A 13,394-nucleotide genomic window follows, 5' to 3' on the forward strand; every position below is an offset into this window, starting at 1 on the left:
CTCATTGTCAACAGCAGTGGGCAGTGCTGGCTTACTCTCCCGTCCTGGAAACGTTTTCCTCTCCTGGCGTCTGAGTCGGTTTTGTGTATATGGGGGTGCAATTCTGAGGGTGAAATTAAACTGTGAAACCTTCTGACATCTTAGGAATTCAATCAGACTTTTTCAGTGTTTCAGGGTGGATGAGTGTGCTATTGTTTAAAGCTAATGCTAAATAATTATAAATATGCAGAATGTATATATAAATTCATCATATATGTAAGTATTCTAAAATTTCAGTATACGGAGTTCAACAGTACAATTTATTATTAAAAAGGACATTTTTGAGAAGAAAAGGGGTGCTTTTTTCAGCTTTATTGAGGTAAAATTAAAAATAAAAAATATCTATAAGGTATACAGCATGATGATTTGATGTACATTTATATTGGAAAGTGATTACCCCATCAAATTAGTTAGCAGATCTGTCACCTCACACCGTTACAGTAACGTCTGTCTTATTGTGGTGAGAACACTTAAGATGTACTGTCAGCGATTTTAAGGATATAATAATAATCTATAATTATAAAAACATTTATTGCTATTTTTATTTTAAAAACAGCCACAGTCACCAGGTGCACCAGAACCCCAGAACTTCTTCATCTTACGACTGATGAAATGTAACGGTAGCAGGAAGGCTCATTTATTTAAGTGACCTTATGAATATTATAGGCATGTTAAAGGCAGATATGCATTTTCTAACTCACAGATTCCTGCCCACTGAGTTGAGATCTGGTAGCAGGTCCCAAAGTTTAGCTGGGTAACTCCACAGTAGTCACTTTTTTAAAAAGATTTATTTATTTATTTATTTGAAAGTCAGAGTTAAAGAAAGGCAGAGTCGGCGGGGGGGGGGGGAGGGTCTCCTATCCTCTGATTCACCCCTCAAATGGTCGCAATGGCCGGAGTTGCACCGAAGCGAACCCAGGAGCCAGGAGCCTTTTCCAGGTCTCCCATGCGGGGGCAGGGGCCCAAGGACTTGGGCCATCTTCTGCTGCTTTCCCAGGCCACAGCAGAGAGCTGGATCAGAAGAGGAGCAGCCGGGACTGCTCCTTTTGGGATGCTGGCACTGCAGGCGGCAGCTTTACCCGCTACACCACGGCGCTGGCCCCACAGCAGTGTATTGGGTTTCCTAGAAGCAAAGGGAACAACACAGATATAAAAAGGTTGGGGGCCTGTTAGCTAATTTAAAAAAAAAATTTCCTTCTTTTAAATGTAATTCTAAAGCTGTGATTCTAGATTTGGCCAGAAGGAGGCAGACATGAGCCCGCGGTGTTGCAGTGTATCAGGGACTCCCCGGCACCTGCCTCCCAGTTTTTTTTATCAGGAAGCTGGAAATGGGGCAGTGCATTTCCTCATTTCCTTTCCCCTTCGGGAAATATGTAAGAAACCACTTGCTGCTGGAACTGTTACTTGGCTCTCGGAGCCCATTGCTATGTGTGGAATGCTGACATGTTCCAAAGTATTTACTCATTCCTCAAACCACCAAGCGTGTGAACCTGTAGGAGTTCCGTGTGTTTGCTGGTTCTTAGCTCCCCTCTGTGTAATCCCAGTAGGCATTTGCAAAGGGGTAACCCACTTGTCCAGGTTATCTAAAAATGCAAAATATGTGCCGGACAGCGAGGAATAGAGATGAATAAGGTCAGGTTGCTGTGCTTACGGGCACTTGGGCTTGGCTGAGGGTAAGGCTCGGTGAGAACAAGTCCACAAGTAATTGTGTTGCCAGGTGCAGAGGGAAAGCTGCCTGAGTGGGCTGGGGGCAGTGGAGGAAGCGTCCGCAAGGGTCAGTTCATCCGCAAGGGTCAGTATATGTGCAGAATCTTGAAAGATACGTGGATTAGAAAAATCATCAAAAAATAATTTCTGATGATAAGAACAATACAGGTTAGTGAGTCTCTGAAAAATAGGAAAACAAAAATGATTTGCTAGTCAACTCACAACCAGAGGTGACTATTAGTATGTTCTTCCAGTGTTTTTTCTCTTGTATACATGTGTCTTTTAGGAAAAATATAGACATTAGTTTATATAGTTTTCTCTCTCTCTCTCTCTCTTGGCCCCAGTTAGCAACATAGCATGAGCATTTTCCCATGAGTCCATGATGTTGCCAAGAGATGCGCAGGGGGCAGAGGCAGCGCCTGTGCTTGAATGGCACAGGAGAGGGAATACTCGGGGACTGTCTGGGGAATAATAATTCAACCTGCCTTAGTGGCACAAGCATTGGGAAGTGGTCAGAGATGAGACCCGAGAGGAAGGCTGGGGACAGAACCGCATTTGCCTGGGGCGGGTTAAGTCATTTGTCTTCAGGGACCAAGTTCACGGCTGTTACAGTTTATACGTGGGTCTGCCGGGAAGTGTGGCAGAGTGGGAGGGGTGTTGACGTTGGAGGTGGCTGGAGCCAGTTTTCAAACTCTGGCCTGCTCCTTGTGAGCTGTGAGAGCCCAGTGAGGTGAGAGGACCAGTCAGAGAGGAGGTGCTCGGTGCACAGTACCCCTCTCCTCTCAGACAGGTAGCTTCTGCGGTAGCTCCAGGGGCCTGATTCCTAACAGACCAGCTCCTTAACGAGTCGTTCCACGTGGGAGCTTTGGAAGAGCCCGTTTGAGTGAAGCATGGATTATTTGTAAAAAGCCATGCAGCTCAGCAGATTCAGCTCAGCTAGATTCAAAGCCCAGGTGCGCAGTGTAGTCAGTTGGTTTCACTTTTCTTTTTCCTGAATTTGGTTATATTTTTAAAAGCATGTACTTGGGCTGGCGCCGTGGCTCACGCCGGCCGTGGTGCGCCGGCCGCGGCGCACCGGCCGCGGCGGCCATTGGAGGGTGAACCAACGGTAAAGGAAGACCTTTCTCTTTCTGTCTCTCTCTCACTGTCCACTCTGCCTGTGGGAAAAAAAAAAAAAAAAAAAAAAAAAAAAAAAAGAAAAGCATGTATTTGAAGGAGAGAGAAATCCCATCTTCTGGTTCACTCCCCCAAAGCCAGTTACCAGGAATGGGCCAAGCCAAAGTTAGGAACCAGGAGCTCCATGCAGGCCTCCCACGTGGGTGGCAGGGACCCAGCCGCTTGAGCCATCACGGTTGCCTCGCAGTCTCCATTAGCAGGAAGCTGGAATTGAGTGGAGCCAGCACGGCAGTCCCAGGCCTGCCCTGTGGGACGTGGGCATCCTAACCAGCATCTTAACCTCTAGACTGTGTGCCTACCCTCAGGTAGATTTTTTTTTCTCATCACCTACAATATTAAAAAAAAAAAATAATAGTTAAGTAGTGCTGAAGGGCTTACAGGGGCAGGTAAACCCTCAGCCTCTACCTCCTCCTTCCCAGGCCCATTTCCAGAACCCACAGCTCAACACTCTTGGAGCTGTTTTTTTTTTTTTTTTCCTGGTATTTACTTCATATTTCTGCATGTTAAATGTATTATTTAATTTCTTCAGATACTAATTTTAGGTGTTTCTTGACTTCATTTTGTTAGAGACTTTTCTGTCTGTCCCTCTTCCTCTCTTTATGTGCATCTGAAATGAATGACGTGAATACAAAATTTTAAAAATGGGGCAGGTGTTTGACACAGCAAAGTTACCACTTGGAACACCTGCACCCCACATTGGAGGGCCTGGGTTCGCGTCCTGGCTCCAGCTCCTGACCCCAACTTCCTGTTAATGCTCACGCTGGGAGGCAAAGGTGTTGGCTCAAGTTGTTCGGTCCCTGCCACTCACGTGGGAGACCTGGATTGAGTCCCCAGCTCCTGGGAACAGTCCTGGCTGCTGCCAGCGTTTGGAAAGTGAACTGACAACTGGGGGATCTCTGCTTCTGTCTCTCCCTCTCTCTCTCTAAAATAAATAAAATGAACACAAACTTCAAAACATTCTTTGAACATATACCCAACTGTTAACAGTGTTTATTTGAACACATATAAGATGTAGGCAGTTGTTTCTTCTTGTCCTCTGTTTCCATTATTTCTACCATGGACCTACTGTTTCTTGATTTTTAAAAGCATGCTACTTGTAATGCTGACAATGTGTTTAAAACAATCATTAATGGGGCTGGCGCTGTGGTGTAGTGGGCTAAGCCTCCGCCTGCAGCTCCAGCATCCTGTGTGGGTGCGGGTTTGTGTCCCGGCTGCTCCTCTTCCAATCTGGCTCTCTGCTTGTGGCCTGGGAAAGCAATAGAAGATGGCCCAAGTACTTGGGCCCCTGCACCTTCTTGGGAGACCCAGAAGAAGCTCCAAGCTCCTGGCTTCCAATTGGCTCAGCTCTGGCCATTGCAGCCATTGGGGAGTGAACCAGCAGATGGAAGGCCTTTCTCTTTGTCTCTCCCTTTCTCTTTAACTCTGTCTCAAATAAATAAATAAAAGAAATCTTAAAAAAATTAAACAATTACCTGTTCCCCCTCCAAAAAAAATTAAGACAATCATTAATACACTTTTTGAGTACCTGTACCATTTATTGTGCTTGTTTCTGGAAACAGTGAAGCAAGCCAGGAAAGGTCACAGCCCTCATGGGATTTGTTTCCATGGGTGAAAAAGACAATAAGCTATTGTATAGGCATCAAAATGAAGTAAGTAGAGATTGCCATTAGTTCTATGAAGAAGACGTTACATGGACTAGCAGGGGCAACCTAATTTAGGCCGGCCGATTAGAAACCGAAAGATCATCACAGAGGCTGGTGATGTGGCACAGCAGCTTAGCCCACCCCTTGTAACACCGGCGTCCACTCTCAGGGTGCCACTTCGAGTTCCACTTCCGACGCAGCTCCCTGCTAGTGCACGTAGGAGGCAGCAGGTGATGGCCCAAGTCACTGTGTCCCTGCCACCATCTAGGAGCACTAGCTCACACACATCTGCATTTCCCCTGGTGAGTTCCTTCCCTTGGCTGCACCGGAAAACCTGATCACTGTATGCACACATCTTCTGTTGTTCCTTAGATCAGTCCAAAGCGTTTGTGAAGGTTTTCACGGAAGTGGACCGGATGCCCCAGCTCCTCGCGTACTACTACAAGTGTCACAAGGTAAGACGCTCTCAGCGGGCGATTACGGTTGTGGAATTCTCCCAACACAGGCTGCAGAATCCCCATCGTGCTCAAAGGCACAAATTCTGCGGCCCTTTTTCTTTTAGCTTGCCAGTAGAGGGTGCTGTTGGTCCAGCGTCTGGATTCATTTCCTTGCCAGGCGGAGAAGGGTCATCAGTTTGCATCACCTTTTGTACTGAGAGCTGGCTTCAGCTGCAGACTCGAAATGTTGTCTTACTCCCATTTTTGTCTTCTCAGGGATAGGCATGTCTTAAGCTTTATCATGCCTTAAGCAAGCTGTAAGCATTGTTTATGTTTTCTTGGGATGTTGAAGTTCGGTTACAGAAAAGCTGGGCTGCCTCCCGGGATAACCTTAATGCCTTCAAGTTCAGTGCTTCTGTGTCTTTTAGCAGTAAGGACACAGAGCTTCCACACAGCCCCGTGGCCACCTCTGGGGTCTGTTCAGAAGAGTAGCGTGCCGAGTGGAAGCGTGTTTGGGGTGGGATGAAGGGTGAGGGGGAGCCCTGGGAGGGGACAGGTCCAAGTTTCAGACTATAAATTATTCTTCTGTCTTGTTAGGAAGTGGCCGAACCTCCGTGGGTACCTGATTGCCCAGGACTGGGGGGTGGGGGGACAGCCGTGAATCAGGGCCATTTGGTCAGGCAGCGTGGTGGTGTTCCCAGCAAGGCCCCTTTGTGCTACCTCTGCAGGTGCAGCTCTTAACAGCCTGGCAGGAGCTGTGCCAGAGTGACCTCCCCCTGGACCGGCAGCTCACCGGACTCTATGACGCCTTGCTTGGTGCCTGGCACTCACAAATCCAGTGGGCCACGCAGGTAACGGCTCATTTGGGTTCTAGAAAGAACAAAGCCTGTGGTGACAAGGGAGTGGGTGCCTGCCTTGGGAGGGGTCCTGCTCAGCCACAGAGCCCCAGAGAGAGCCTCCCCTTTGGCTGCCACCACCCTGGGTTGGAAAACTTCAGGGAACTCTTCAGGACTCCAGTAAGACTCCTCTTATCACTCCGACTCCTATCTTTAATGGCATCTGATGTGACAGCACTGCCTGTTGTTCAGCCAAGGAGCCTGTGGAATTCCTGAAGGCCGTTATCTTCCGATCTCAGAGCAGGAGGCCCGTCGGGGTCGGGGTCAGGTGGCGGTGGAGGCAAGAAGATTGTTTTTATCTTGACTTCAGGTGGAGCTTACCGGGCTCGAGGTTAGCTTTCCTCGTTCCCATGGCTTTAAAGGCGCCCCGTGACCAGGGCTGAGGAGAGACGGAGGGAAACTTTCCATCGCTGGCTCTGCCAAGGTCTTGGCTGTGCGGGGGCCGCGGGCCGCCCTGCCCTGTCCTCGTGCCAGGGGGCGCAGTCACCCTGCTGGAAGGGAGAGCCGCCTTACTTGGGAGCTGTGACTTCCTTGACTCACTGTTTATGGTGTGGCTTTTTCTTTTCCCCTGTTTCACAATTGGTCCTGAATCACTCTTCAGCTGGTCATCAGTCACCTGCTGGAATGAGCTCCATTGTAGCTGGGAGAATTCCTAGTCACAGGCCATGCCATTCAAGCCGGTGAGAGTATTTGTCTCTGTCCTGGTTTCTTTCTCCTTGAACTAAGCTAGTTGAGATTTAGGTTTAGGTTTTGGTTTTGGTTTTAAAAGGAGAAGAAGAAAAACAACTGCCTGGAGAAGTTTCGCAGTTTTATGTGGTCATTGGTTTTTTCAGTGACCCTGTTTCTCCACACTCATTTATTTTCTTTTTAAGATTTATTTATTTATTTGAAAGAGTTACACAGAGAGAGAAGGAGAGGCAGAGAGAGAGAGAGAGAGAGAGAGAGTCTTCCATCCACTGGTTCACTCCTCAGTTGGCCACAACGGCCGAAGCTGTGCCGATCTGAAGCCAGGAACCAGGAGCTTCTTCCAGGTCTCCCACGCAGGTACAGGGGCCCAAGCACTTGGGCCATCTTCTACTACTTTTCCAGGCCACAGCAGAGAGCTGGACTGGAAATGGTGCAGCCAGGACTCAAACTGGCGCCCATATGGGATGTCAGCACTGCAGGCAGCAGCTTTACCTGCTACACCACGGTGTCTCCCCTCATTTATTTATTTTTAAATATTTTCCTGCTGTCATATGATTGCTGGTGGCTTTAAAAAACTTTTTTTTATTTGCTTATTTTTATTTGAAAGGCACAGAATAGAGATCTAGCGCTCACCAAATTTCCCCAGTTAACCAGTGCTGGGCCAGGTCAAAACTGGAAGCCCAGAATTCATCTGCATCTCCCACATGGGTGGAAGGGCCCAAGTATGTGAGCCGTCACCTGCCAGCTTCCCAGAGTGTGCAGTGGCAGGAAGCTGGGTTGGAATCAGTTGGAAGTGGCGGAGCTTGAAGCAGGCAGTCTCGGGGGATGCAGGTGTCCCCACTTCACTACCGTGCCGGACACCTGCCCCCACACTCATTTGTGTGTCCTTTTCTCTTCTACCCCTGTCTCAATCTCTCTCTCTCTCCCCCTCACACACACACAAGCATACACCATATTTGTGTAGAACAGCATGCCCACTCATACGAATGCCTTTCATCGCCAGAAAGAAGAACTTGGACTTCTTACACCTATTTACTTACTTACTTACGCTTACTCGGGCCTCATCCTCAATTTTGAAGGATGTGAGTTTATGCCGATTCCTACCTTTGGCTCCAGGCCTGTTTCCTCTTCAGGATGGAAGCAGGGCGGGTAGGCTGTCGTTGCCTGAAGTTCAGGAGAGTGCGAGAGAAGGCCAGAGGTGCCAGGGTAATGGGGTCTCCTTCACATCCCCCCCCAACCTGGTATTTTAATAGGAAAATTTCCAACATATAAATAGGTTGAAAGAATTGTGTAGTGAATACGTATAGGTACTACAAGGACCATTTTGTCATGCATATTTTATCACAAATCTATCTCTTACTCTTCTTATTGTTCTTCTAAAGATGTATTTATAGGGGCTGGCATTGTGGCAAAGCTGTCATCTGCGATGCTGGCATCCCTTATGGGTGCTGGTTCGAGTCCCAGCTGCTTCACTTCCAATCCAGCTCCCTGCTGATGCACCTGGGAAAGCATCAGAGGATGGCCCAGGTGCTTGGGCCCCTGCTCCTATGTGGGAGACCCAGAGGAAGCACCTGGCTCCTGACTTTGGTCTGGCCCAGTCTGTTGCAGTCATTTGAGAAGTGAACCAGCAGATGGAGAATCTCGCTTTCCCTCTGTCTCTCCCTCACTCTCTCTGTAACTGTGCCTTTCAAATAAATAAAAATAAATCTTTAAAATAAATAAATAAAAGTATATGTTGTCAATAAAATTGAGAACAAATGTCGTGGCAACAGATTTTTAAAAAAAATTTGTATATTTGTGCTATTTATTTAAAAGGGAGAAACAGGGGCCTGTGTTATGGTGCATTGGGTTAAAGCCCTGGCCTAAAGCGCTGGCATCCCATATGAGCACCGGTTTGAGTCCTGGCTGCTCCTCTTCAATCCAGCTCTCTGCTGTGGCCTGGGAAAGCAGTAGAAGATGGCCCAAGTCCTTGGGCCCCTGCACCCGCGTGGGAGACCTGGAAGAAGCACCTGGCTCCTGGCTTCAGATCGGTGCAGCTCTGGCCATTGCAGCCATCTGGGGAGTTGCTCAGGACATCTGGATTGGAGAGGCGTCAACAGTTTAGTTGTTTGATTGTTTCTCACCCTCCAGCAGAGAGACTCTAAACAGAATCTTTTTTAAAGACTTATTTATTTTATTTGAAAGGCAGAGTTATATATAGAGAGGGAGAGACAGAGACAAAGATCTTCCACCTGCTGATTCACTCCCAAAAGGTTGCAATGGCCAGGACTGGGCCAGGCCAAAGCCAGGAGCTCCACCTGGGTCTCCTACATGGATGCAGGGCCCAGGGATACAGGCCATCTGCTGCTTTTCCAGGCACATTAGCAGGGAGTTGGATCAGAAATAGAGCAGCTGGAACTCGAACTGGTACCCAAATGGGATGCTGGCATCACAGGCAGTGGCCTAGCACATCACAACTCTGGCCCCTCTAAGCAGAATCTAACAGAGGATTTATTTATTTATAATAATTCTCTATGAGAATTTAAATACTTGTTTCCCATTTTGGCAGTAGTTTAAGAAAACATCCAAGTGTATTTTGGGTCTTTTTTTTTAAATTTATTTTGTTTTATTTGAAAGATTTACAGAGAAGTAGAGTCAGAGAGAGAGGTCTTCCATCCCCTGGTTCACTCTCCAAATGGCTGCAACAGCCAGAGCTGAGTTGATCCAAAGCCAGGAGCCAGGAGCGTCTTCTGAGTCTCCCATGTGGATGCAGGGGCCCAAGGACTTGGACCATCTTCTACTTCTTTCCCAGGCCATAGCAGAGAGCTGGATCAGAAGTGGAGTAGCCGGGACTCAAACCAGCGCCCATATGGGATGCCGGCACTGCAGGCCGGGGCTTTAAGTCACTGCACCACAGCGCTGGCTCTATTTTGGGTCTTAAACATCCCCAACTTATAGTCAGTTACTGCCAGGTGATTTCAGTGGGTGCATTTGTGTTGATAGCCACATTATACCCACTGTGGTATGGGGGCTCCTGAGAAAAGATAAGACAGATGCAATACTGACCGGATGTAAGTGGTAGTGCCAAATAGGTGCTTTTTTATTTTTTAAGATTTATTTATTTAATTTGAAAGGCAGAGCTACAGAGACAGAGGGGGAGACAGAGAGAGAGAGCGTGCGTGAGTGCATGAGCTCTTTACCCACAGGTTTATCCCTAGATGGCCACAATGGTCAGGGCTGGGTCAGGCTGAAGCGAGGAGCCTGGAAGTCCAGCCAGGTCTCCCTTGTGGGTGACAGGGGCACAAGTATGTGGGTCATCTGCTTTTCCCCATTAGTGGGGAGCTGGATCAGCAGTGGAGCAGCTGGGACAGGTGCTCACATGGGATGCCACCATCTCAGGCAGCAGCTTAACCCTCTGTGCCACAAAGCCAGCTCCCAAATGGGTGCTCTTCGTGCCTTAGCCAGTGAACTGAGCGGCAGCGTGAGAATCCTCATCACAGAGCACGAAGTGGTGTAGGTGCCCTGAATGCCTATGAACCTGTGCTCTGGCCTTCTGATCAATGATGAGAACAGCAGTCTGGTTGCCTTAGAATATCATCCATCCTGTTATTTTGAACTTTATTGATCTTAAAGTGTTTTTATTGTACTAAAATATACATAGCATAAAATTTACTGTTTTTTTTTTTAAGATTTATTTCTTTATTTGAAAAGCAGAGTTACAGAGAGGCACAGGCAAAGGTAGAGAGAGAGGTCTTCCACCCACTGGTTCACTCCCCAGATGGCCACAATGGCTAGAGCTGCACCAATCCAAATGCAGGAGCCAGGAGCTTCTTCCAGGTCTCCCATGCAGGTGCAGGGGCCCAAGCACTTGGGCCATCTTCTGCTGCTTTCCCAGGCCACAGCAGAGAGCTGGATTGGAAGGAAAGCAGCTGGGACTCGAACTGGAGCCCGTGTGGGATGCCAGCACTGCAGGTGGCGACTTTACCCACTATGCCGCAGCACCAGCCCCAAAATTTACTGTTTTAACCATCTCTTAGTATACAATCTATTGACACAAAATACTTTCACCGTGTTGATTAACTATCCCCACTATCTATTTCCAGAACTTTTGCATCATCCCAGACTGTAGCCATTGAGCAATAACTCCCATCCCATTCTCCCCCACCTGCTGGGACCTCCATTCTGCTGTCTCCATAAATATTCATATTCCAGATACCTCATAAAGGTAGACTCCTGCAGTATTTATTCCTTTCTGTCTGGCTTATTTTACTTAGCATGTTTTCAGAGATTGTCTGTGTTGTAGCATGTATCAGAATTGCATACCTTTTTTATAGCTGAATAGTACTCTGTCATATGTATATATCATATTTAGTTTATTCATATGTTGATAGGCACATGGCATTGCTTTTTGCCTTTTGGCTATTGTGAATAATATGGCTATGAACATGGTGTGCAAGTATCTCTGAGTCTTCATTTTTAGTTGTTTCAGGTACTTAGGAATGGCATTGCTGGGGCGTGTTATAATTCTGTATGTAACATTTTCAAGAACCACCAAACTATTTTTTCCACAGCAGCTTTGTTATTTATAGTCCCACCAAAAGAATTCCAATTTCTCCACATCTGTCAACACTTGCAGTTATCTTTTATGTTTTAGCCATCCTATGTGTACAATAGTGTCTCATTGTGGTTTTTTTTTTTGTTTGTTTTTAGATTTATTTATTTGAAAGAGTTACAGAGAAGGAGAGAGAGAGAGAGAGAGAGAGAGAGAGAGAGAGAGAGATCTTCCATCTGCTGGTTCATTCCCCCAAATGGCTGTAACAGCCGTAGCTGGGCCAATCCTAAGCCAGGAGCCAAGAGCTTCTTCCAGGTCTCCCATGTAGGTGTAGGGGCCCAAGGACTTGGGCCATCTTCTTCTGCTTTCCCAGTCCATAGCAGAGAGCTCGATTGAAAGTGGAGCAGCTGGGACTTGAACTGGCGTCCATATGGGTTGCCGGCACTGTAGGCAGCAGCTTTACCCGCTACGCCACAGCACCGGCCCCAAGTCCAGCATTTTTTAGGAATATAGTTGGCAGAGTTACAGAGAGGCAGAGAGAGATCTTCCATCCACTGATTCACTCCCCAGGTGGCCACAATGGGGCAGAGCCACACCCATCTGAAGCCAGGAGCCAGGAGCTTCTTCCAGGTCTCCTACGCGGGTGCAGGGACCCAAGGACTTGGGCCATCTTCTACTGCTTTCCCAGGCCATAGAGAGCTGGATTGGAAGTGGAGCAGCCGGGACTCGATCTGGGACCCAGATGGGATGCCGGCGCTGCAGGCAGGGGCTCTATCCGCTACACCACAGCGCCGGCCCCTCCTAGTAGTGTTGAACTTTTTTTTTTTTTTTTTGCTTACTTATTTGAAGATTTATTTATTTAAAATTTATTTTATTTATTTGAAAGGCAGAGTTTAAGAGGGAGAGACATGGGGAAAGAGAGAGATCTTCCATATTCTGATTCACCCCCAAATGACTGCAACAGCTAGGGCTGGGTCAAGCAGTAGCCAGGAGCCAGGAATTTTTATCCGGGTCTCCCACATGGGTGTAGGGGCCCTACAGACACCATATGGGATGCCGGTTTTGCAGGCAGTGGCTTAACCATTATGCCACAACTCCAGTCAAGATACTTGTCAGCCACCTGTATTATTTTCTTCGGAGAGATGTCTAGTCAAGTAATTTGCTTATTTTTGTATTTTTGAGATGGGTTGTTTGTTTTTATGTTGTTGAATTGAGAAATTCTTTTTATATTCTGGATATTAATCCTTTATTAGATAAATAATTTGTAAACATATTCCCTTGCTTTATGGTTTGTCATTTCACTTTATTGATACAATCTTTTGAAGCATCGAAATTCTTTTTTTTTTTTTTTTTTTAACAGGCAGAGTAGATAGTGAGAGAGAGAGACAGAGAGAAAGGTCTTCCTTTTGCCGTTGGTTCACCCTCCAATGGCAGCCACGGCTGGCGCACTGCAGCCAGCGCACTGCGCCGATCCGAAGGCAGGAGCCAGGTGCTTCTCCTGGTTTCCCATGGGGTGCAGGGCCCAAGCACTTGGGCCATCCTCCACTGCACTCCCTGGCCACAGCAGAGAGCTGGCCTGGAAGAGGGGCAACTGGGACAGAATCTGGTGCCCCGACCGGGACTAGAACCCCGTGTGCCGGCGCCGCTAGGTGGAGGATTAGCCTATTGAGCCACAGCGCCGGCTAGAAATTCTTGATTTTGATGTAATGCCATCTATATATTTTTTCTGTTGTTATCAATACTTTTGGTGTCATATCCATGAAATCATTGCCAATCCAAGACTGTAAGAATTTTCCTGTGTTTTCTTCTAAGAGTTCTATAGTACTTTTCATTTATTTATTTATTTATTATTTGAAAGGGTAGGGGAGAGAGAGAGATCCTATACCATTGGTTTACTTCCCAAATGCCCACACCAGCCAGGCCTAAACCAGGCCAAAGCTAGGTACTGGGAACTCAATCCAGGTCCCCATCGTGGTGGCAGGGGCCCAAGTAACTGAACCATCACCTTCTGCCTCCCAGGGTACACTCAGCAGGAAGCCGAAATTGGGAGCAAACCTGGGACTTGAACCCAGTCACCCAACATAGGATACAAGCGTCCTAAGCATGCTTGCCCTGACAGTTACATAGTGTTAGCTCTTGGATGTTGATCTACTTTAATCTAAAGTTTTATATATAGTAAGGTAAGGGTCCGCTGCTTTCTTTTGTGTGTGGATATATCCAGTTTCCTGAGCACCATTTATTGCAAAGTCTGCTCTTTCCCCGCAAGTCTGGATATCCT

General features: G+C 47.3%; 1 protein-coding gene across 5 annotated transcripts in view; it reads left to right on the plus strand.

Annotated features, from left to right (window-relative positions):
* Positions 1-13,394, plus strand: part of COG7 (component of oligomeric golgi complex 7) — a 68,776-nt gene that overhangs the window by 11,727 nt on the left and 43,655 nt on the right. For 3 of the 5 annotated variants that reach the window (XR_016226114.1, XM_002711845.6, XM_089321476.1), the window contains exons 5-6: positions 4,938-5,020; positions 5,731-5,853. Coding sequence is in view for 2 of the 5 variants with exons in the window: in XM_002711845.6 (XP_002711891.6) it covers positions 4,938-5,020; positions 5,731-5,853 (206 nt within the window). In the remaining 3 variants the exon portion in view is untranslated. Of the gene's footprint in view, positions 1-4,937; positions 5,021-5,730; positions 5,854-6,439; positions 6,579-13,394 lie in introns of those variants that run through there. The other 2 variants (XM_089321477.1, XM_089321475.1) reach the window with 2 other exon arrangements.

Source organism: Oryctolagus cuniculus, chromosome 19 (genome assembly GCF_051225735.1).
Source record: "Oryctolagus cuniculus isolate XC-2025 breed Fujian yellow rabbit chromosome 19, ASM5122573v1, whole genome shotgun sequence".
Lineage (NCBI taxonomy): Eukaryota > Metazoa > Chordata > Mammalia > Lagomorpha > Leporidae > Oryctolagus > Oryctolagus cuniculus.